We start from the raw sequence: 22789 nt of genomic DNA on the forward strand, positions 1-22789 counted from the left end.
CTGAACATGTTTTTGAGGTACAGCCACTGTTATAATTTAGGAATTGCAGCAGTCAATTTGTGCACAGCAAACTCCCACAGACAATGATGAGATAATGGCCTGCTGTTGGTATTGGTGGAAGGAGAAAACAAGGCCAGGAGAGTTGGAGAACTGCCCAGCTCATCTTCAAATAGTGTCCTAGAATTTTCAACGTCCATCCGACAGAAGAAGCCTTATGGCGAGATTTGGCGACTATTTTCACCAGCGGGATCTTCCAGTCCCCCTACTGTGAGTTCCCCAGGGTGGAGGGTGTTAACAGTGGAAACCCTGTCAATAGCAACCAGACTGCAACATCCCACCACTGCCCAATGGTGGGCCACCTCCATCCCCACAAAACTTGCTACAGGTTGGGAGGCTGAAAATCTCCCCCTGAGTTTAATGTTTCATCTGAAAGAAAGTACCCCGGACAGGGTTGCACTCTCTCAGTACTAGACTGGGTTGTTCAGCCTAGATTAATCTGCTCAAGTCCCTGGAGTGAGGTTTGAACCAGTGACTTCCTTGCACAGAGGCAGGTGCACTATCACTGAGTTAAAGCAGGACAGGAGAGTGCAGTGTTGCAATGTGTAAGGCAAATGTAGTGTGTGTTTGATAGGTCATTGAGCTGGACAATTAGAGCTTGGATACTGGATTGACTTAGGGCCGTCTGACGGGATGAGGATAAATTCTTCATCTGAACTTGTCGAGAGTAACTAAAAGAAATAAAATCATTGATAAACTCCTGTCAGAACATCACAAAATACTGTACAGTCTCATTGAATCACTGTAACTCTCCCCTCTCCACAGCAAGGAATTGTCAGGTCTTGTATTGAATTCTTACTGATGGACACATCCACTGTGCAGTACGCAGTGTGCGTCCTTCAGTGTGTACTCAATGCAGTAAAGAGTGTGTGTCCTTCAGATTGTATGATGTAGTATGCAATGTGTCCTTCAGTAATATCAAATGCAAATACAGTGTGTACGTGCCCTTTATACTCAATGCTTTGTATCTTTCACTCATATTGAATGCAGTATGCGGTTTGTGTGTCCTTCACGATGTACTCAATGCACTGTCCTTCAGACAGTGTGCTAAGTCCTCTAGGATGCAATACGCAGTGTGACTCTTTCATTAGGTACTCATTACTATATACTGTGTACATGCCCTTCAGTAATGTCAAATGCTGTAGGCAGTTGTGTGTGTTCTTCAATATGCACTTACTGCAGTACACAGTGTCCCAATTTGAAGCCTCACGTCCCCCTCCGCGATGTAGTGGGATTATGGATGTGAAGTGAGACTGACAGCAGACATAGCTGTGATGCTGGCTGCAGTCAGAACATTTTAGTACCAGATCAGTTGTGAAGATTAACCACCATGAGTAAAGTGGTACAAAGCTGTTGACATCTCAGAAACAGCCATAGTGGCTCTGCACCTGAGACAAGCAGAGAATATGAAAGAAGATACCCTTTTTTTTAATCAGGTTTCCAAAATTCTTGCGTAAGCTTTACAGTGTTGTGGGGCTGTCCATGACTTAGAGCTGCTCTTACACACTGTGTACTGCACAGTGGATGTGTCCATTAAGCTAATAACTGGCATTAAAATTGGTGATCTATAAGGAATGATTAAATAGGCTTGAAAAGGGATTTTCAAGCATTAGGGTCGCAGATCAGAACCCCAAAGTATGTTTGAAGCTAAACTATTTTTGTATAAATGTGAGGAAAGGATGCTTCGCTCCAGGAGTAACTTCACTGACAAATTAGGGATTTTTAAAATCAAAGCAAGCTTTAGTCATAACACAGCATATCTGTGACAAAATGAAGCCATTTAACTTTTAATAGTTGAATAATCTTTAAACATAAAAATAAATTACTCTAATTTCTAACTTATCACTATTTCAGTTCCAAATAAGCAGCATTTTCCCTATAAATTTAAAGGCCACTTTAAATATAGTTAGCAAACCCAGGCACACTTGCTATAAATGCGTATAGAAAATCTTGGACTTGCCAGTGAGACTTTGCAGTGATAACAGCATGCAGACCTTTGTCTTTTCACGGTTCCAGCCAGCAAATGAACTCTAACCTGAGTCTGAAAGCTGTTTCTCTGCTATTAATCTAGCTCCTCCCATTAACCATATCATCACATAGCCTTTATACCTAAATAAAACTTTCAATTCCTTTAATTAAAAAAAGGGAAATCACCATTTAAAGTAACAGTCCATTTGCCATACCTTAGTAAACACAACATGGCTAAAATGAGTAATTTTCTTGCTGTCCCAGCATCTGAGCTGTATTCCCTACCTATATAGGCATACTGACTAGAGAAAAAACTGCACTGTAAGCATTCTACGGAAATGTAAAATATATCAATAACACAATATCATCACCCTGGAGGTCTATAAGGACTTTAACTGGGTAGAGAGAATTAGCCTGAAGTTGAGGAGGGAAGTCTGACATTGTGGCTGTGTTGCAAAATCAAAGACTTATTCCTTTCTTTACAAGTGCTAGATCTTGCAAGGTGAATGGGAGGGTGTACTGTGTATAACCTGTGGTGTCTTGAGACCACAATAAAGGTAGTTGACTGCATTGTTTAAAAGAATGGTCTGCTTTATATAACAAAATAATGAAATTTAACAATAACAGTAGCTCAGCAGAACAGGAGTAACTATGAAACCAGAGCACTAGTAAAACAGGTCTTGCTTGCAGAATACTCTTGCGAACTGGAAAGCCCTCCAAACCTGCACATACTCAGAACCCTCAACAGACCCAAGTAAGACAATTGCATAGAAGAAAACACTTATATCAACTCAATGACACTTTGTCACTTAATCTTAAGGTTACTAGTGTGTTATAAGAGATAACAATGACATTTATTGAAGAGTCCAGTTAACAGTAGATTTTCAATGTATAACTGTTTGATCGCCAGTGATTTTGTACACAGCTAACCAAGAAGTCCAGGTGAAGCAGGCGGGGGAATAAAGGAAGAGTTTGAAGAAGAGGCAAGAGTTGGGAGTTGAAGTAAAGGAAGGGGGATGGGGGTAAGGGAGATCAATGGCAGCAGGAAGAAAAGGGGTCAGGCAATATGAAGAAATGACATAATCTTCCTTCTCTTCCCAACACTAAAATAAAAAGGCCATTGCTCTGTGTGCAAGCAGAGGAATGAGGTTAATTGGCTAATATTTTCAAAGCCTAATGGGCTGAGTGGCCTCCAGACATACTGTGGAATTTAATAAATATCTCCGAGAGAAGGATAGGATATGTATTGTAGTCTGTTCCTGAGGATGGTGGAGTCTGTTCCTTGTTTTCATGCTCTCAGTTCTGTTGCTCAGCATAAATAATCATAAGGAAGAGCAGGACACTACAGTTGATGTGCAGTTTAAGTCGTGTGGAATTGATGTTTAATGACATCTCATTCTTTTAAGCTTTATTTTACATAATAAAATAGGCTTGCACTGCCATTTGATGCTCTGATTTTGTTCTCCTTTTATATAAATCCATTGACTTGTACTCATCCTCATTAAGTCACTAGATTGCATTGATAGTTCAGAAAGCTTGTTTTTTTTTGTAATTACCCCTTTTAAAAATTGCTCCTTTATAACCTTTATCTATTAAGATATTTAAAACCTTCTGTCAGCCCATGCTTCCTAGTCATCACTTATTGGGTGTTACTCTTTATTGTAACTATATTTCTCAGCTGGCATCTATATATCAGAACATAGGAAATAGGAGCAGGAGTAGGCCATTCGGCTCCTTGTGTCTTCTCCGTCATTCAACTACATCATGGCTTATTTCCTACTTCAACACCATTTTCCCGTACTAAACCCATATCCCTTGATATCTACAAATCTATGAATCTGTATCTCAAATATTTAAAAAAAAGTGAAGGTAAAATCACCATAGTCCCAGATGAGGGAGAGAGCTAACTAGTGATGATTTGTGTTTGTGTGGAGTTTGTACATTCTCCCCGTTCTGCATGGGTTTCTTCCGGGTTCTCCAGTTTCCTTCCATAGCCCAAAGATGTGTAGATTTGGTTGATTGGCCATGCTAAATTGACCCTAGTGTCGGGGGGAGAGGGGAAGGGGGGGGAAGGTTAGCAGGGTAAATGTGTGAGGTTATGGGAATAGGGTCTGGATGCAATTGTGGTCGGTACTGATTTGATGGGCCGAATGGCCTTTGCTGAACTGAAGTGCTTCTGTTCTTGTATAGATTTAACCTGAGGTCACCACACTTCCGGCAAGGTTGAGAAGGTGGGCCTTCATGAATAACCTCAACTGGTACAGGAATTGAACCCACACTGTTGCCATCACTCTGCATCACTAACCAGCTGTCTAGCCAATTGAACTAAACACTGGTTAACAATGGCTAATATTTACAAGATGTAATTACTTCTCCATAAAATAGTACAGATCCTGTTGAAGATGAGATCTCCGTGTTTTGACTTTGAGGCCTGTCATAAGCCGGGAGCTGGGGTTTGCAGCCTTTCCCAATTGTGGACCATTCTATCAGGCTAACATCCAACCTTGCTGGCCAAAACTGATTCTCATAAAAACCCATGGTAGTAAGGGGAGGAGTTGTCCTGAGTTAATGAGGGATTGTTAGACTGGATTCCCTATGCTGAATGATGTCCAGCAACGCCTCCTTAAGGGTTTATAGTTGTGAGGTTGAATGAGGGCAGGATTGGGTTTAGCTGCGATGCTGCCACAGTCAAACAGCCTAGTAACATCCCAAACTGAACTCCAAAGAATGACAGTTTAAGAGATGAGACAAAGGGTGACCAATACTCACTGACTATTGCCTGGGAGAGTTCTTCCTCTCATTGATCAATTTCGAGGGAACCAAGGCTCCTGTGTTCAAAGGCAATCTGTTCAATGCCTTATGCTCCCTGTTAATTTCTGAAAATATGAACTTGACCGTGCCTGTCTCTGACTTCAGGATTATGTGGCCATTTACAGAAACCAATCGAATTACTGCAACACCTCTTAAATCCCTGGAGGCCTTCAATTAAGTCTACAGCCTGGGCCTCTACTGACATTTCTGTTTAACTAAAGGGACTATTAACATGGAGTGTGGCTATTGAACAGGCACAGCACGTTGCTGCTGATAATAGCTATAATTGGACATTCAGCTTTCTTGTTTGCCAGTTTTCTCCCTGTTGTTTCCCGCAGGCATTGAAAGCAGTGCTAAGCTGCATATGGTGGTTTCTGCTTTTGGAATCTGTTTTCTGTGTTTGAATCCTGTCTTGCATTTCCTGCTGACATTGTTTTGCTTGCAGTGAAGTACTTTAAAATGCAGGCATTGCTCATTGGGTACGATAACGTGGGCAGTTCTTGCATGCACCCAATTGAACTTTCTTCATGCATGAGGTTGGCAAACTTGCTGATTTTGGGAGTTGGGGCCCTCCATCACCTCATGTAATGCCTGTACACTTTCCAGGCACTGTGGACCAATTGATAGTAAGCATAGTGGCTGACTAGTTTTTCCTCATTAACAGATCTGCGGGCACTGTGCCCATTACAATGTCCCTACTGCCATCTAGAGGAAATTGGGTTGAACCATTAGATCTTCCTCATTTGAACAGATCACATAGGACTGTGAGCTTGCCAGTTGAATCAACAAGAGAACTAGCGTATGTGTTCCATCTACAGTGATACTGGCACTAGGCTGATTAAACCGCAAGAGCATTTGGTGGTAACAGCGCAACAGGTGTATATAAAAGTCCTGATTCTTCCTCCATTTGCCAGAGAGAGTCAAAAGTAAACACTTGCTCCATGCTTGTCACCTTCCCAACAAAATCAAGACATTTAGAATGAAGTTACCTCGGTCACGTAGAAAGGAGCTTACTGGTTTCAGAGACTGGCTACAAAGTACACATGATGTTGGACCAGCCCAGTATTAGGATAGTTTCAGCATTAGTCTGGCAGTATCACATGACAGTGCATCAGTTCAAGTTGAGAAGATGATCATGAAGCTGTTTCTGCCTCGAGAAAGCAGCTCGGATTTTGCAGCTGCATTGTGCCACCTCCAAGACACTTCCCGGAACTGGCATACCACAATAAACCCAGGTAACCCCCAGCTGCCAACTCCACCTTGAGCCAGCAGCCTTCCAAATTTGGAATTTGTTTTTTGTGGAATTGATCTTCATGCCACTGAGGAATTCATTTACATTCAAATTTCAGTGTGCCACTCCTGTGTGTTCAGGCATGGAAAATGAAATAAGCTACTTTTATTCTTCATGCATTGTGTATTTCCAAAAGGTTTTGGGTGGATCTGTTTGTGGCAGTCACTGTTTCAATATGCAGCATTTTGCATTTTAACATCTCTTCCTTAGCAATTATTTTGAGGGGTCTCCAAATTGTAGGAAATGTCTCTCTTTTCACACTCCCCTGGATGTGTGCCAGGCAAAAGGCGGGGAATTATAGGCCGGTTAGTTTAACGTCTGTGGTAGGTAAAATGTTAGAATCCGTCATTAAGGAGGAAATTGCGAGGCATCTTGAAGGGAATTGCTTGATAGAGCAGACGCAACACGGTTTCATTAAAGGGAAGTCGTGTCTGACAAATTTACTGGAGTTCTATGAGGATGTGTCTAGGGCAGTGGATAGAGGAGAGCCGGTGGATGTGGTCTTTCTGGATTTTCAGAAGGCGTTTGACAAGGTACCTCACAAGAGGTTATTGCAGAAGGTCAGGGGACATGGAGTTGGGGGTAGGGTGTTAGCGTGGATAGAGGATTGGTTGTCAAATAGGAGGCAGAGAGTGGGGGTCAATGGGTGCTATTCGGATTGGCGGTTGGTGACTAGTGGAGTGCCCCAGGGGTCGGTGCTGGGGCCTCAGCTATTTACCATTTATATAGATGATCTGGAGGAGGGAACCGTGTGTAGGGTGTCGAAATTTGCTGATGACACCAAGATTGGGGGAACGGCAAATTGTGCGGAGGGTGTGGAGAGTCTGCAGAAGGATCTAGATAGGCTGGGCGAATGGGCCAGGAAATGGCAAATGGAATTTAATGTTGGCAAGTGTGAGGTGGTCCACTTTGGTAGAAATAATGGTCGGAAGGACTATTACTTACGGGGCGAAAAACTGCAGCAGGCGACGGTGCAGAGGGACCTCGGGGTCCTTGTGCATGAGTCGCAAAAACCCAGCTTGCAGGTGCAGCAGGTGGTCAGGAAGGCGAATGGGATGCTGGCCTTCATAGTGAGGGGGATTGAATATAAAAGTAGGGAGGTCTTGCTGCAGCTGTATAGGGCATTGGTGAGGCCGCAGCTGGAGTACTGTGTGCAGTTTTGGGCGCCGCACCTGCGCAAAGATATTTTGGCCTTGGAGGGAGTGCAGAGGAGGTTTACTAGGCTGATACCGGAGTTGAGGGGGTTGAGCTATGAGGAGAGGCTGAATAAACTAGGCTTGTACTCGTTAGAGTTTAGAAGAATGAGGGGAGATCTCATTGAGACGTATAAGATGATGAATGGGATGGATAGGATAGAGGTGGAAAGACTCTTCCCGCTCAAAAAAGACAGTAGGACTAGGGGGCACAGCCTCAAGATAAAGGGGGGGGCGGTTTAGAACGGAGTTGAGGAGGAACTTCTTCCCTCAAAGGGTGGTGAATCTCTGGAATTCTCTGCCCGTTGAAGTGGTGGAGGCTGCCTCGCTAAATATTTTTAAGACGCGGGTTGATGGGTTTTTGATAAGAGAGGGGATTAAGGGTTATGGGGAGAGGGCGGGAAAGTGGAACTGAGCAGCGACAGATCAGCCATGATCTTATTGAATGGCGGGGCAGGCTCGAAGGGCTGGATGGCCTACTCCTGCTCCTATTTCTTATGTTCTTATGTTCTTATGTGTCTTGTTTACTTTTTCACCTTCACCTTGGAAGGTACTGCTGCATTAAGTAGTTTGCTCTGACTCATTTCAAATTGCAAAATTTCCAACCAGTTGAAAGTCGAAAAGTCATACTCTCAGAAATAAAAGGGCAGAGAATATTGCGACACAGCCCGTCACAGGTAGGCTTGTCACACCTGGGGCCTGGCTGATGAGAAGTCACATAATGTCTGCAGGCTGTAAGGATTGGTTGTAAAGTGAGTCTCAAGCAAGTTCCACAAGGGCATGGGATCCCAGCGTGAAACTTGCTCCTCTTTGGCTCCGAACTGATATCTCACTCAGAGAGCGAGGGACAGCTTGGTGGAGTGGAGGAGAGTAACAAGCTAAGCGTCCTGCTATGGTTCAGTCTGGACTAAGAAAGATTGGAGAAGTGTTGTTGAAGCCAACTCTTGCTGCTCTGAAATGAGTGAGTGCACTTATGTATTTATTTCAGTTTTCTGGTATCCGCAGTACTTTGCTTGGTCTTGTTGAGTCTAGATTCTGAGAGGACTTCACCCAGTGGAGAACTCTTGATGATTGCAGTCTGTTGAATACAATCAGCCAGCAATAGACTCGTTAATCTATTCTGCCGCTCTGCAGAAGTATAACTTCAGTAGTCCTCCCCTGGAAGCGACTAATAAAAAGCCATTTCAGCTTTCACTGCTATGTCAACATCACTCACTTTGTCGAAAGAAAGAAAACTTAGTTGAAGTGAGTGAGATGGCACTTAGACTGTAATGTTGCTTCTGCCGTACTTGGGATGGATGATTTATACTCACAGTGACGGAGAGCAGTGAGGGTAAAATATAATAATGAAAATGATTTCAGTGGGAGTCCATTGCTCTTTAAATCTAATTCTCGACTGTTGAATCATTGAAACTCTAGCTTGAGTATTTTTTTAACCTTGATGTACTTCAGGATAATATGTTTCGTTATTGGAAAACGACCAACTATAAGGTTTAATTGAGATTTGTTTCCGACACCTTTACTCTTGGGGACAATAAACCGATTGCCTTGCGTGATCAGTTGCTGCTGCTGAAATACTTCAGTCATTCTGGGAAGGATCTAATGCTGGATTGCATAGATTTTACCACTTTCAGAGAGCCGATGACCTGAGGACCAGAAGCGATGGCCTTACCCGGTGGGACCAGAGGCCGTTGAAGCCCCTGGATGGTCAAGGGAGAGATGGGCAGTGCCTCGTCGGCAGTGCCAGCCTAGTACCCAGGCACTGCCCACCTAAGTGCAGGGCCTAAGGGAAGGGGCCAGAAGGAGAGGCAGGGCATGGGGAGCTGCGTACTGCATTGGGGATTCATGGGGCGGCGATCGGCCAGGGGGGCATGATCGGAGGGGAGTGAGTGTAATGTCAGGGGGTTGGGGATGTGACAATTGCATTATATACTTTTATACACAGTGCACTTGGAGATCGGGGTTCATGCAAAATAGTGCTCTCTAGCAGCCTGCAGTCAGCTTCCTGGCATGAATAGACTCTGTCCACTCCCCCTATTGGCAAGAAGCACATTTGAAAACGTTTTGTTCTAACTGCTATAACATAGTGTCTGGGAGTGCACCCAAAAATGGGTGTGATTCTCTCCCGTTTTCACATTCATTTGGCACTTAAAAAAGGTTACAAGCCAAGATAATGCCACCTAGTTTCAGAATTTAACTCTTTGAGCCCCTTGTATCATTTTCCATAGATTTGGATTCAGTCTACCAACAGCTATAGATTGAACTGGTGATGCACACATGGGCATGTTGGGGAAGAACAAATGTGGCTCAGTTGTCAGTGTTTGAATAGCCGTCACCCCTGTCAGAAAAAGACACAAACAGTATGCACCTGGATGAGGTACTGAAGAGAATCCTTGTGCCTACTCATCTGAACCCCAGCAAAGACTTGGAGCTTCCAATAGGAACGAGCGAAACCGGGTGACGAATGCAACCCAGACGTTCTGTACTAAATTTCCATACGTAAGTGGTAGCCTTGTTGGAGATTATTGCATTATTCTAAGTATCCTTGTTGAGAAAGGAAGTATTTGCATTTGTAAAACACCTTTCACAACCCGAGGTCTTCACTTGTCGGAGTTGTAATCCCTTTGCTAATTTAGGAAACAAGGCAGCCAAACTGCAGACAGCAGTGATTCCCAGTGTTGTCCCCTAGATCATCATCAAAAGTCTTTGCGAGCTTTTAAACAAGTTGCAAGCATTTTAAACGTTTTTACATGGCCAATGGCTGACAGGAGTCAAACTTGTACATCAAAAGATATTAAAAACACAGCTATTTCTAATAGTTTATGGAGAGGTTGGATAAAGTTGGTTTGTTCTCACTGGAATGACAGAGGTTGAGGGGTGACCTTATAGAGGTTTACAAGATTATGAGTAGCATGGACAGAGTGGATAGTCAGATGCTGTTTCTTAGGGTAGAAAAGTCAAGGTATTCGGGACATAGGTTTAAAAGACATGGCAAAAAGTTTAGGGGAGATGTGTGAGGCAGATTTTTTACACAGAGAGTGGTGAACATCTGGGACGGTGATAGGAGCAGGTACGATAGTGTCAGTTAAGGGGCAACTAGACGAATACATGAATAGAATGGAAAGGTATGGACTCCGCAAGTGCATACAGTTTTAGTTTAGACAGCCACCATGATTGGCGCAGGCTTGGAGGGCCAAAGGGCCTGTTCCTTGCAGTACTGTGTTCTTTGTTCTTTATTGTTGTTATTTATGATGCACATTCACAAGTGCGCTGCACTCACCACAGCACATTTACAAGCACATGCGCATTTTCCAAGAATAACAAGGATTATATTACATAAGGATATTTGTGAAGCAAATCACATTGCACATAATAATGTAACGTTGATTATTATACGTACAAGGTACACATCATTGTATTTTCTTTTCAAACTGACCACCTGCAATACCCACGTGGACCACCAGTGGTCCACAGGTTACAGTTTGGGAACAGCAATCCTCTGCAAATTACAACCTGCTAACGGCCAGAGAATCTATCTTAGTGATGTTGGTTGAGGGATATATATTGGCCAGGACCCTGGAAAGAATCCTCCCGTTCCCCTCACAGGATCTTTTTCATGTACCTGAGGGCAGATGGGGATTGGTTTGATATCACATCAGAAAGTGTGTGTAGTATTTATATAACACAGCAGAATTCTCAACTCATTTTTCTTTCATCTGTCTTCCATTGGCAGGCTAACCTATGTTTCGTGGACATTGACAACCACTTCATTGAGCTTCCAGAGGACTTCCCCCAGTTTCCCAACAAGCTGGAATTCATCCAGGAAATCTCCGAGGTGCTGCTTCACTTTGGGATTCCACCCGAGGGGAACTTGCACTGCAGCGAGAGTGCCACCAAGCTAAAGAACCTGGTGTTGGATGATCTGGTCAATGATAAGAAGAATGGCAACCTGACAGCCAACACCATCAACATGTATGAGCTGCTGAAGGGCAATGAAACACTGGCCCGGCTCCAGGCATTGGCAAAACGCACCGGGGTGACCGTTGAGAAGATGGAGATCACGCCCCCGCCAGCAGCAGCCAAAGAGAAGGACACAAAGTGCCAGTGCAGCGAGGAAGAGCTGCGTGACTACAAACTCACCGTGCAACTCCGTGAGGTGTTTGCCAACCGCTTCACCCAGATGTTTGCCGATTATGAGGCCTTTGTCATCCAACCCACTCAGGATATGGACTCATGGCTCACCAATCGTGAGCAGATGCAGAATTTCGACAAGGTAATTGTTCTCCACCTTTTCCACTTGTACATTAAAGTTGCAACTTTGTTTGGTCCTTTGTGTTAGAATGAAACTGGTGACAAGTTTGTATTGGATGTAACGTGATGAATGGGAACAAAATGCAAGAGTCAGCTGACCCAGTAAACCATGGAACCAATTACAGAGCGATGTAATGGTCAGCTAACCAGCTGATTCACTCTCAATAAGGAACTATGTAGAATTGTGGGGAGCTTTGAGTGGCACAGGGTGAAGCCCCGAGTTGGAGTAATAATGTTTCCTTATTTAAACCCTTTCTTTGATTTATAAATTGGAGTAAGTTTTGTTGTATTTCCATTAGCTGTATTTTGAAGAGTTCCTTCTGAAGAAGCACTTTGTACTATTAGTGGCACAGCCAGCCTGGGCTGTATGAGTGACACTGCCTTCTTGATAATTATGTAGCATCCTTCACAACCTCAGCATGTCCCAAAGCCCCTTTATAGCCAATGAAATGGTCCTTGAAGTGTGGCCACTGCTGTAATGTGGAAAATGCAGGAACCAATCAGCTATAGCAGTGGTGGGTAACCTGAGGCCAGAGGGGGTCACATGTGGTCCAACTGTATTCTGAGTGAAGCCCACACGATATTTTGTTGACTGCGGCCCATGTGCAGGGTTGCCACATTCCCCTCATTTCCATCCGTGTAGCTTTTTTTCTACCAGTATGACTGAAGTGATACGTGCATAAAGCTAGGGCAAGTGAAGTGAGATGCATGCTGATCACACACAACGTTGACTATGAGGGCCATGCACTCCCTCTGTGTCCAAAATGTAAATATTTCTTTTGTCTTTAACCATTTGAAGTTGATAACAGTTCTATGAATGTTATAAATGATTAAACATTTCTATAACTTGTTATGAAATACTTGGCATGAATTATATGCATTTAATCTGATTCATGGGGTCATGGTGAGTGAACAAGCCCAATTTCAATCTTGCGGCCCACTGAGATGAAGGAGGGCCACTCATGTGGCTCACTCACTAGCTTAAATTGCCCATCGCTAAGCTATAGCATAATGATCAAACAAGCTGTGGTGTTGGTTGAGGAACACCTGTTGGCCATGACCAGAACAATGCTGACCTTCAAAATAATATGGGTGGCACAGTGGTTAGCATTGCTGTCTCACAGCGCCAGGGACCTAGGTTCAATTCCGGCTTCGGGTTCCTGTCTCTGTGGAGTTTGCACATTCCCCCCCTCATGTCTGCATGGGTTTACTCCGGGTGCTCCAGTTTCCTCCCACTGTCTAAAGATGTGCAGATTAGGTTGATTGGCCATGCTAAATTGCCCATGTGTCAGGGGGATTAGCAGAGTAAATACATGGGGTTATGGGGATAAGGCCTGGCTGGAACTGTTGTCAGTGCAGGCTTGATGGACCAAATGGCCTCATTCTGCACTGTAGGGATTCTATGATCCTGTGAATCCCAGGGAATCTTTCAGATAGTGCCTTGGTTTAATGTCACATCTGATAGACAGTTCCTCTGACAATGCAACGCTCCTGCATGTCAGCCTAGAGTTTGTGGACTTGATTTAGTGGACTTTTTCTGACTAACCACAGGAGACCCATGGTGAAGATTATAATTGTTTACTCATGATTCAAGCATGGATAGCTCTACCTCAGAGAAATCTCCGAGGCAGCATTCTTCTTGAATGTGGCCCTCACAGGGAGAGCACTCTAATACATCTCCCTCTTCTAAGGCATAGATTTTATCAGCACACAGAACATTATTTAATTTCCAATCCTGAACCGTTAAACCTTTCACCCAAAAGCAGGACAATTATCTCCCCCTGGCTAGAGACTATCCATTCTTCTGCCAAGTAAACAAGCTTCCTGGCAGGTTCTGCTGATCTCACGCGTGTCAGGTTCCCTGAGTCTAAGCATTTAAATAGCATGTGATTTTACTCTAATGAAGGGGTGTTTTACTAAAACTATTCATTTACGCACATTTCCAGAATTGAACATGAACTCACAGCCTTTCAGAGATGAGGGACCTAGGTCTGAATCACAGGGTTGGGGGGTGAATTTGCCTTGTTTTCACTTCCTGATGGAACAGTTGCGATTACAGACTCTTGGAACCAAAGGCTTATCATTCTGTAGCACAGCACATGCAACTCTCATGGATGCTGTTGGGACCGGGAAACTTGGTAATTCTTGGCCATTTATTTCCTGTTCCTTAAACAGAAAGAAGGATACCGGTACTGGGAAATGGAAGTGGTTGAGATCTTTCTTCCCTTCTAATTCAGCAAGAATTAGAAGCAGGGGTCAGCCATTCGGCCGCTCGAGCCTGCTACACCATTTAATAAGATCATGGTCTGACCTGATTTTGGCCTTACCTCCACTTTCCTGCCTGACCACCTCCCCACCCTCCCCACCGACCCCCCCCCCAATAACCTTTGACTCTTGAGTTAATCATAGATTTCTCTAACTCAGTTGTGAATATTTCCAATGATACATAGCCCAACTCTCTGAGGAAGGGAGTTGGACAGACTAACGACCCACTGAAAAAAGAAGAATTCCTTCTCATCTCCGTCATAAATGAAGGTCCCCTAATTTTTATACTGTGACTCCCCCCAGTTCTTGTTGCCTGTACAAGGGGAAACATCCTCTCAGTATGCACCATGTCAAACCCCCTCAGGATCTTGTGTGGTTAAATAAGATTGCTTCTCATTTTTCTAAAGATCAGTGGATATAGGTCCATTGTATCAACCAATATCCATTTTGCCCAATCTGGTATTAGCCACTCTTCAGCCTTGCTGAGTGGGGTTTAACTCCACTACAGAGAGATAGTTTTGCGCTCATGCCCCACCAGGGATCATGATGACGCTGTTGTGACTGGGTAATGTCTTTGATCTGTGCGGGTTTCCAGGCCCAGGATCTGAAGGTTGAAAAGTCGTTGGCTTAACATCCCCTACCGTCCCATCCCCACCACTGAAATGTAAATATGTTGAAGACAGAAAGGATTGGATAATCTTTTGGATCCAGGCTCCGGCGTGAAAAGCAGCAGAAAGTCCTCGGATAGAATTTGCGACTAGAACAGAATCCCTACAGTACAGAAGGAGGCCATTTGGCCCATTGAACCTGCACTGACAACAATTCCACCTTATCCCCATAACCCCATATATAACCCTACTAATCCCCCCAAATCTAGGATCAATTTAGCCTGGCCAACCAACTAACCCGCATATCTTCAGACTGTGGGAGGAAACCAGAGAGGAAACCCATGCAGACATGGGAGAACATGCAAACTCCACACAGATAGTGACTGAAGCCGGAAATTGAACACGGGTCCTTGGCACTGTGAGGCAGCAATGCTGAGCACTGTGCTACTGTGCCGCCCACTCTTGAACATTGGTTGACTTCTCAGTTTCGCGATCGCTTGTCACTCTTGCTTTGTCATGTTCCAAATGAATTAAGAGCTATTTGGTTTGGAGGATTGCAAAATAATCACCAAACTCTGACCAGTGCATACCCTCCCAGCCTACACGTCCACATTGCCAACACCATCGACTCAACAATAGCCAGACTGCCTGTGTGTTTAGAATGCAAACCTATTTCTGATGGTCACCCAAGAGCAGCGGTCTGTCCCGCAGCAGACATGTTGTGGTGACACAACATGATCCCAATCCACGTATACCTCAGAGGAGGGCCAAGCATCCTGCAGGACCCCCATCATCACCTCCACATCAATCCTGGATCAGAGGATGGAGTTGCGTGAAATTAACAAATGGTTAGAGCTCCCCTCCATCACCTACCACTATGCAGTTTGGCTTACTGAGATTCCGAGTCATAGTCCTATAAGTGGGCACAGTGGTTAGCGCTGTTATCTCACAGCACCAGGGACCCAGGTTCAATTCCTGGCTTGGGTCACTGTGTGGAGTTTGCACATTCTCCCTGCGTTTGCGTGGATTTCCTCCGGGTGCTCCAATTTCCTCCCAAAGTCCAAAGATTTGCAGGTTAGGTTGATTGGCCATGAAAGATTGCCCCTTAGTGTGTGGGGGATCAGCTAGGGTAAGTACTTGGGATTATGGAGATAGCGCCCGGGTGGAATTGTGGTCAGTACAGGCTCGATGGGTTGAATAGCCTCCTTCTGCACTGTAGGATTCTATGATTCTATAAATATTCCCTTTGTAAGTAGCTATCCAATCTCAACTTGCTAAAATTGGTGCCTTTACTGACTCTGTCATTGTGACAAATTGTTGTGAGCTAATTTAAGATTTTGTGGCTATCAAAACTATAAACACTAAAGCAAAAGGGTGAGAAGTTGAGGGGTGCATGATGCACCAAATGTCACTTACCACCTGAAGCAAGGGTGATTGCAAAATCAGTGAAGTGGTGTTTTTGTGGTGTAGATGGGGAAGAGCTACTTCCACTGGCCATGGGATTCGTAACCAAATCTATGGTAGCTGCTGTTAAATGCTGGGGGGATGATGGGAAGAAATTTCCTCAGTGAGTGAGTTGTAATGCTCTGGAATGTTCTATCTGAAGGGATGGTGAAAATAGATTCAATTGTGACTTTCAGAAGGGAATTGGTTATCACCTTAAGAAGGGAGACAATTGCAGGGCTATGGGGACAGAGCGGTGGCGTATGACTAAATGGATGGTTGACCCAGGCATAAATGGGACAAATGGCCTCTCTCTCAATACTTGCCTATTCTGACATCTGGAGTTGTCAATGCCAACACAGGCCGGAGCTGATCCTCACTAAAGAATAGCACAACTGGGCTGTTCATCCTAGGAGAGAGGTGATTGAATTGGCCTCATCAAGATATTGAAGATGTGAAACAATATCGAAACCTTGAGCATAACTCAACTGAAGTGTGCTGGTCAAAGAGTGGGGCACATGTTCAAACTGACAGTGTAGCATGTGTCAGAATGTTCACCTTCACTCATAGATTGACTGTAGCCTTAGACCTAAAGGGTGGAAAATCAATTGATGTTGAATATTTAACAAAGAAATAGTGAATGCATGAAATGGGCTATATGGAGGGTAGTAGGAGCTGATTGCAGCAACAAATTGAACATGGGGTCGCACCGTTCCCAGTGAGAGATTTCACAGGAGCTGATATTTTCCAGATGGAGGGGACATGGAGATTGTGGTAGTGTTTATTTTTCTGGATGAATAAGTGGAAGTGCTTCCTTGAACATCTGCACCTTATGGAATCTGATAGAGGCAGTATTATTCAGAAATGAAGCAAGGCCCACTGAGAAGGGAACGATGTTGAATTTATCCAATATGTACCATCTCCCAAAGACCAATGTCATATTTTGAAGTTGAATCTTTTATAATCAAACATGGCCACTATTTTGCACACAGTGAGGTGCCACAGATAGCAATCACCTGATCATTTGTGTTTTAGTTGAGTGAATATTGACCAAGAGAATGCCTTGTTGTACTCTGATGGGTTTGTTCAGACAAGACAGGGTTGCTGATTAATTCTCATATAATCAAGAGATTGTACCTACCAAGAAAGATTGAACAGGCTGTTTTCTCTGGGGCAGGGTTTTCTGACTGGAAGGCAGGATTGTTACCCCTGAGCCAAGCTGATACTTAAAGGATTTGAAGGAAGGAGCAGACAACAATGCCAGTGTTGCACAAGTTATATTTTGTTGGTGTTGGGTCTAGGCTATGGCTTTCATGATAGCTTCAGTCCCTGAAGATGTTCACAAAGTAAGAAGTCTCACAACGCCAGGTTAAAGTCCAACAGATTTATTTGGTAGCACAAGCCACAAGCTTTCGGAGCACTGCCCCTTCATCAGCTGAATGGGAGTTCTGTTCACAAACAAAGCATATATAGATACAAACTCAATTTACAAGATAATGGTTGGAATGCGAGTCTTTACAGGTAATCAGGTCTTAAAGGTACAGACAATGTGAGTGGAGAGAGGGTTAAGCACCGGTTAAAGAGATGTGCATTGTCTCCAGCCAGGACAGCTAGTGAGATTTTGCAAGCCCAGGCAAGTCGTGGGGGTTACAGATAGTGTGACATGAACCCAGGATCCCAGTTGAGGCCGTTCTCATGTGTGCGGGACTTGGCTATCAGTTTCTGCTCAGTGATTCTGCGTTGTCCTGTGTTGTGAAGGCCACCTTGAATGATGCTTACCTGAAGATTAGAGGCTGAATGCCCGTGACTGCTGAAATGTTCCCCAACAGAACTTCCTGTTGGACAGAACTCCCATTCACCTGATAAAGGGGCAGTGCTCCGAAAGCTTGTGGCTTGTACTGCAAATACACCTGTTGGACTTTAACCAAGTGTTTTTAGACTTCTTACTGTGCTTACCCTAGTCCAACGCAGGCATCTCCACATCATGTTCACAAAGTCACAAATAGTTAGTTTAGATCATATTTTGTTCCAAACCCATGGACAAGTCATATTGGATGGTGGCCATCAAGGTTCTGCATTAAACCAAGGATAGGTTTGTAACTTGGCTTCAATTATATGTACTGTTTAGAAAAGTAATGGATTGTTTCCTTTCATTTTAGGCTTCGTTTCTCTCTGACCAGCCAGAGCCCTACCTCCCTTTTCTCTCCCACTTTATAGAAACGCAGATGTTTGCGACCTTCATTGACAACAAGATTGTGTCACTGTGGGAGGAGAAGGACCCGCTTCTCAGAGTGTTCGATTCTCGCATTGAGAAAATGAAGATCTACAATGTTCGCATCCCCACGTTACGCACCTCAAATTATCAGAAGTGTACCGTCTTGAAAGAAGCTGGTGAGCACAATCATTCCCTGTTTATCTGCTCGGCATTTGGGAAGCAGAGGTTGGTGTTGGTGGTAGGGGAAATACTCTTGTCGCTGGGTATAATCAATCAGGTTTACCTCAGAACAGTTTTTAGCTCACAATGTCTATTTCCAGAGGTGGAATCACCTGATGTATCCTCTGACCATGGAGGAAATCAAGGCCAATCCATGTCAAGCTTTATAATATTGCAAATTGTTGCCACATTGATGCTACTGATGCCTAATGTCTGCCTTTTAGAATCATAGAATCCCTACAGTGCTGAAAGAGACCATTTGGCCCATCAAGTCTAAACCGACTCACCAAAACAGCGTCTTATTCAGGCCCACCACCCCCCCATATCCCATGGCTAATCCATCTAATCTATACAACTTGGTGCTGTAAGGCAGCAGTGCTAACCACTGTACTACAGTGCCACCCATTTTCTTTAGGATTACCTGATCTTTAAATGAAGGATAATTCGCAGATACCAATGGTATTGAGGTCTCATCCACATACATGAATTCTGGCCAGGGAAGTCACATTTTGTAATTTGTCTGACTTTGGCAATCAAGTTTCTTTAAGTTTGTTTTTAATACTGACGTTTAGTCTGTAAGTTTGTTACCTCACCCATTCACATTTAATACTGACGTTTAGCCTGTAAGTTCTTTACCATCTCCCATCCTCCCCCTGCTTAATCAAGTTAACTTATTCCTAAGACCATTGCATTTTGCAGAGGATCCATTCTTGAATTAACACATGCCACTCTATTGTGGACTGAGAGCGAAGTTCCTGCCTCAACCTCTGTCCCTTCAACTAATTACATTTACCTCAGCCAGTAACATGGTCATACTAAACATAATCATCACACCAAGCAACATGGTAATACTAAATATAACTACCTCACTCAGCAACATGGTAATGCTAAATTTAACTACCTCACTCAGCAACATGGTAATACAAAATATAACTACCTCACTCAGCAACATGGTAATACTAAATATAACTACCTCACTCAGCAACATGGTAATACTAAATATAACTACCTCACTCAGCAACATGGTAATACTAAATATAACTACCTCACTCAGCAACATGGTAATACTAAATATAACTACCTCACCCAGCAACATGGTAATACTAGATATAACTACCTCACCCAGCAACATGGTAATACTAAATATAACCACCAAACTCAGCAACATGGTAATACTAAATATAACTACCTCACTCAGCAACATGGTAATACTAAATATAACCACCAAACTCAGCAACATGGTAATACTAGATATAACCACCTCACCCAGCAACATGGTAATACTAAATATAACCACCTCACCCAGCAACATGATAATACTGAAGATATCAACCTCACCCGACAACATGGTAACACTAAATATAACCACCTCACTCAGCAACATGGTAACACTAAATATAACTACCTCACTCAGCAACATGGTAACACTAAATATAACTACCTCACTCAGCAACATGGTAACACTAAATATAACTACCTCACTCAGCAACATGGTAATACTAAATATAACTACCTCACTCAGCAACATGGTAATACTAAATATAACTACCTCACTCGGCAACATGGTAATACTAAATATAACCACCTCACCCAGCAACATGATAATACTGAAGATATCAACCTCACCCGACAACATGGTAACACTAAATATAACCACCTCACTCAGCAACATGGTAACACTAAATATAACTACCTCACTCAGCAACATGGTAACACTAAATATAACTACCTCACCCAGCAACATGGTAATACTAAATATAACCACCAAACTCAGCAACATGGTAATACTAAATGTAACTACCTCACCCAGCAACATGGTAATACTAAATATAACTACCTCACCCAGCAACATGGTAATACTAAATATAACTACCTCACTCAGCAACATGGTAATACTAAATATAACCACCTCACCCAGCAACATGGTAATACTAAATATAACTACCTCACCTGACAACATGGTAACACTAAATATAACTACCTCACTCAGCAACATGGTAATACTAAATATAACCACCTCACCCAGCAACATGGTAATACTAAATATAACTACCTCACTCAGCAACATGGTAATACTAAATATAACTACCTCACCCAGCAACATGGTAATACTAAATATAACCACCTCACCCAGCAACATGGTAATACTAAATATAACTACCTCACTCGGCAACATGGTAATACTAAATATAACTACCTCACTCGGCAACATAGTAATACTAAATATAACTACCTCACTCGGCAACATGGCAATACTAAATATAACTACCTCACTCGGCAACATGGTAATACTAAATATAACTACCTCACTCGGCAACATGGTAATACCAAATATAACCACCTCAGTCAGCAACATGGTAATACTAAATATAACCACCTCACCCGACAACATGGTAACACTAAATATAACTACCTCACTCAGCAACATGGTAATACTAAATATAACCACCTCACCCAGCAGCTTGGTGGTACTAATTACAATGTGAACATGACCAGATAATCTGTTTTTGTGTTGGTTGAGGGATCAATAAAGGCCAGGACACTGAGGGGAACTCCCCATTTCTTTGAATAGCACTTGAGACTGTTTTGTATCCATTGGAGAGGGTAACTGAAATCTTGTGTCTTTAGTCAGACTTGAACCCACAACCTTCTGACCCAGAGGCAAGTGTGGTACCACCGAGCCGCAGCACCATTTCAACCACTGGTCAGTGACCAATGACAGCTGGGGTGGCAGATAGCAGCACTAAAAATAGCCTCTGTGTCCTGAACTGTGGAAAGGTTAAAAAAAACAAAGTTTCATTCCAGGTAGCTGTCCTGGGACACTGGCAGGACAAGATATGGACATTTGGTGGGATTCTGCAACTTGTCCCCACAGTCAGATTGCCCAGTAACACTCAACAACTTGTACAAAGTGACAAGAAGGTTCCAGAGACACTGGCTACTTCTGGAGTGGAGAAAACTGATAAACTGGCAGTGGAATCACATAACTTTTTTGTTAAATTAAAATGTGAAATGTTCAGAAAATTTGACAATTCCCCAATGTAACTTCCACATCAAATTAAAATGCCAGCACGGAGTGCCGCTGACTTAGTGAAGTGTGCAGCAACTCAATTGACTGTCGCAAATTGGAGCTCATTCCAAGTTGCACATAATGTCTAAATACAAATATAGTTCTGATTAAATGGTTATTATTGCATTCTATGGCTGGGCCAATGTGTTTCTTTTCATTTCCCTGTTGTCTAAAGACCCATTGTTGAAGAAAAGCATTTGCTGCTCCTGAAAAGCAATATTTTAACTTGAATGGTTCTGTTTGATACTCATTCCAATCCCTTGCCTCATTTCCCAGTCTGTAAATTTTTTCAACACAAATATATTTGCCATTTAAACAAAGGCAAGTTGTCAATACTTTGCCAGAGTGGAAATCCAGATAGTAAGTGTCACCCACAGTTGGAATAGAGGCCTCCACTGACAGAATTGATCAAGTATTCGTATACTTATTTTCCACAACGGTCATGGACAGCCATTAGGAGCAGGGAACATGGCCACTCGTACCCTCTGAAGGATGCTACCCAATTGTAGCTCATAAACTGGGCTCTGGGCAGATTATCGCCCTGTTCAAACAGTGATGAACATCCACCTAGCCCTGTGAGATATACCACAAGATCCAGAGATCCCATAAGAAGAGGATCAGTGTCCACCATAAGACAATTCCTGTAAAGGGAGGAATTCCAAGTGCAGCTCCCGAGCAGTCCGGAAAATCTTCAGACATCCAACTCAATTCCTGGACATTGGGATCAAATAAAGTCAGCTGTACTAGCCTACTAGACCAGTGGATTTGAACACTGTCATCACCAAGGCTGGCACGGCGAAATTGATGCTCAAATATGTGGTCACCTGAGACCAGCAGCGTTCATCTGTCCACTAGAACCATCCATGATTGCAAGACAAGATGGCAGCATTCTACAGCTCAAGGCTGGCACTCAAACACAAATATGGAAAATAAAGGCCAAGTCGGGGGTCAAGGAAACCCAAGAGATCCAACAATATGCTGATTGTGACATGCAAAGCCTTTTTTAAAGGCCATCTATAGGCCAAGGTCAGATATACAAGGTCCCCTTCATTCACAGGATCATGCTTCCCTTTTTGAAGTGCCACCTGCTGATGCTGGAAAGGACATTTTGAACAACTCCTCACCTGCGAATGCCCAGCAGCAGCTGATATTTTCCAAGCTATTTCCCAGTAGGCTCTGGTGGAGTGAATGGGGTGAACCACAGTTGACAGGAGAGCTGCAGCAAGGAATCAAATGTGGAGAAGACAACAAAATCCCGATCATATTCCAGCTGAGCTCTTGAAAGCAAGTGGCTTTCACTTATCGGGAACTCATGCACACATCCTGCTGACTTGGGAG

General features: G+C 43.4%; 1 protein-coding gene across 5 annotated transcripts in view; it reads left to right on the forward strand.

The window, feature by feature from the left end:
- LOC145344009 (DENN domain-containing protein 5B) overlaps positions 1-22789 on the forward strand; it is a 279289-nt gene that overhangs the window by 194540 nt on the left and 61960 nt on the right. For all 5 annotated transcript variants that reach the window (XM_080190662.1, XM_080190663.1, XM_080190665.1 and 2 more), the window contains 2 exons: positions 11054-11593; positions 18107-18338. In XM_080190662.1, coding sequence (XP_080046788.1) covers positions 11054-11593; positions 18107-18338 — 772 coding nt within the window. The remainder of the gene's footprint in view (positions 1-11053; positions 11594-18106; positions 18339-22789) is intronic.

Source organism: Carcharhinus amblyrhynchos, chromosome 6 (genome assembly GCF_965287045.1).
Source record: "Carcharhinus amblyrhynchos chromosome 6, sCarAmb.v2.hapA, whole genome shotgun sequence".
Lineage (NCBI taxonomy): Eukaryota > Metazoa > Chordata > Chondrichthyes > Carcharhiniformes > Carcharhinidae > Carcharhinus > Carcharhinus amblyrhynchos.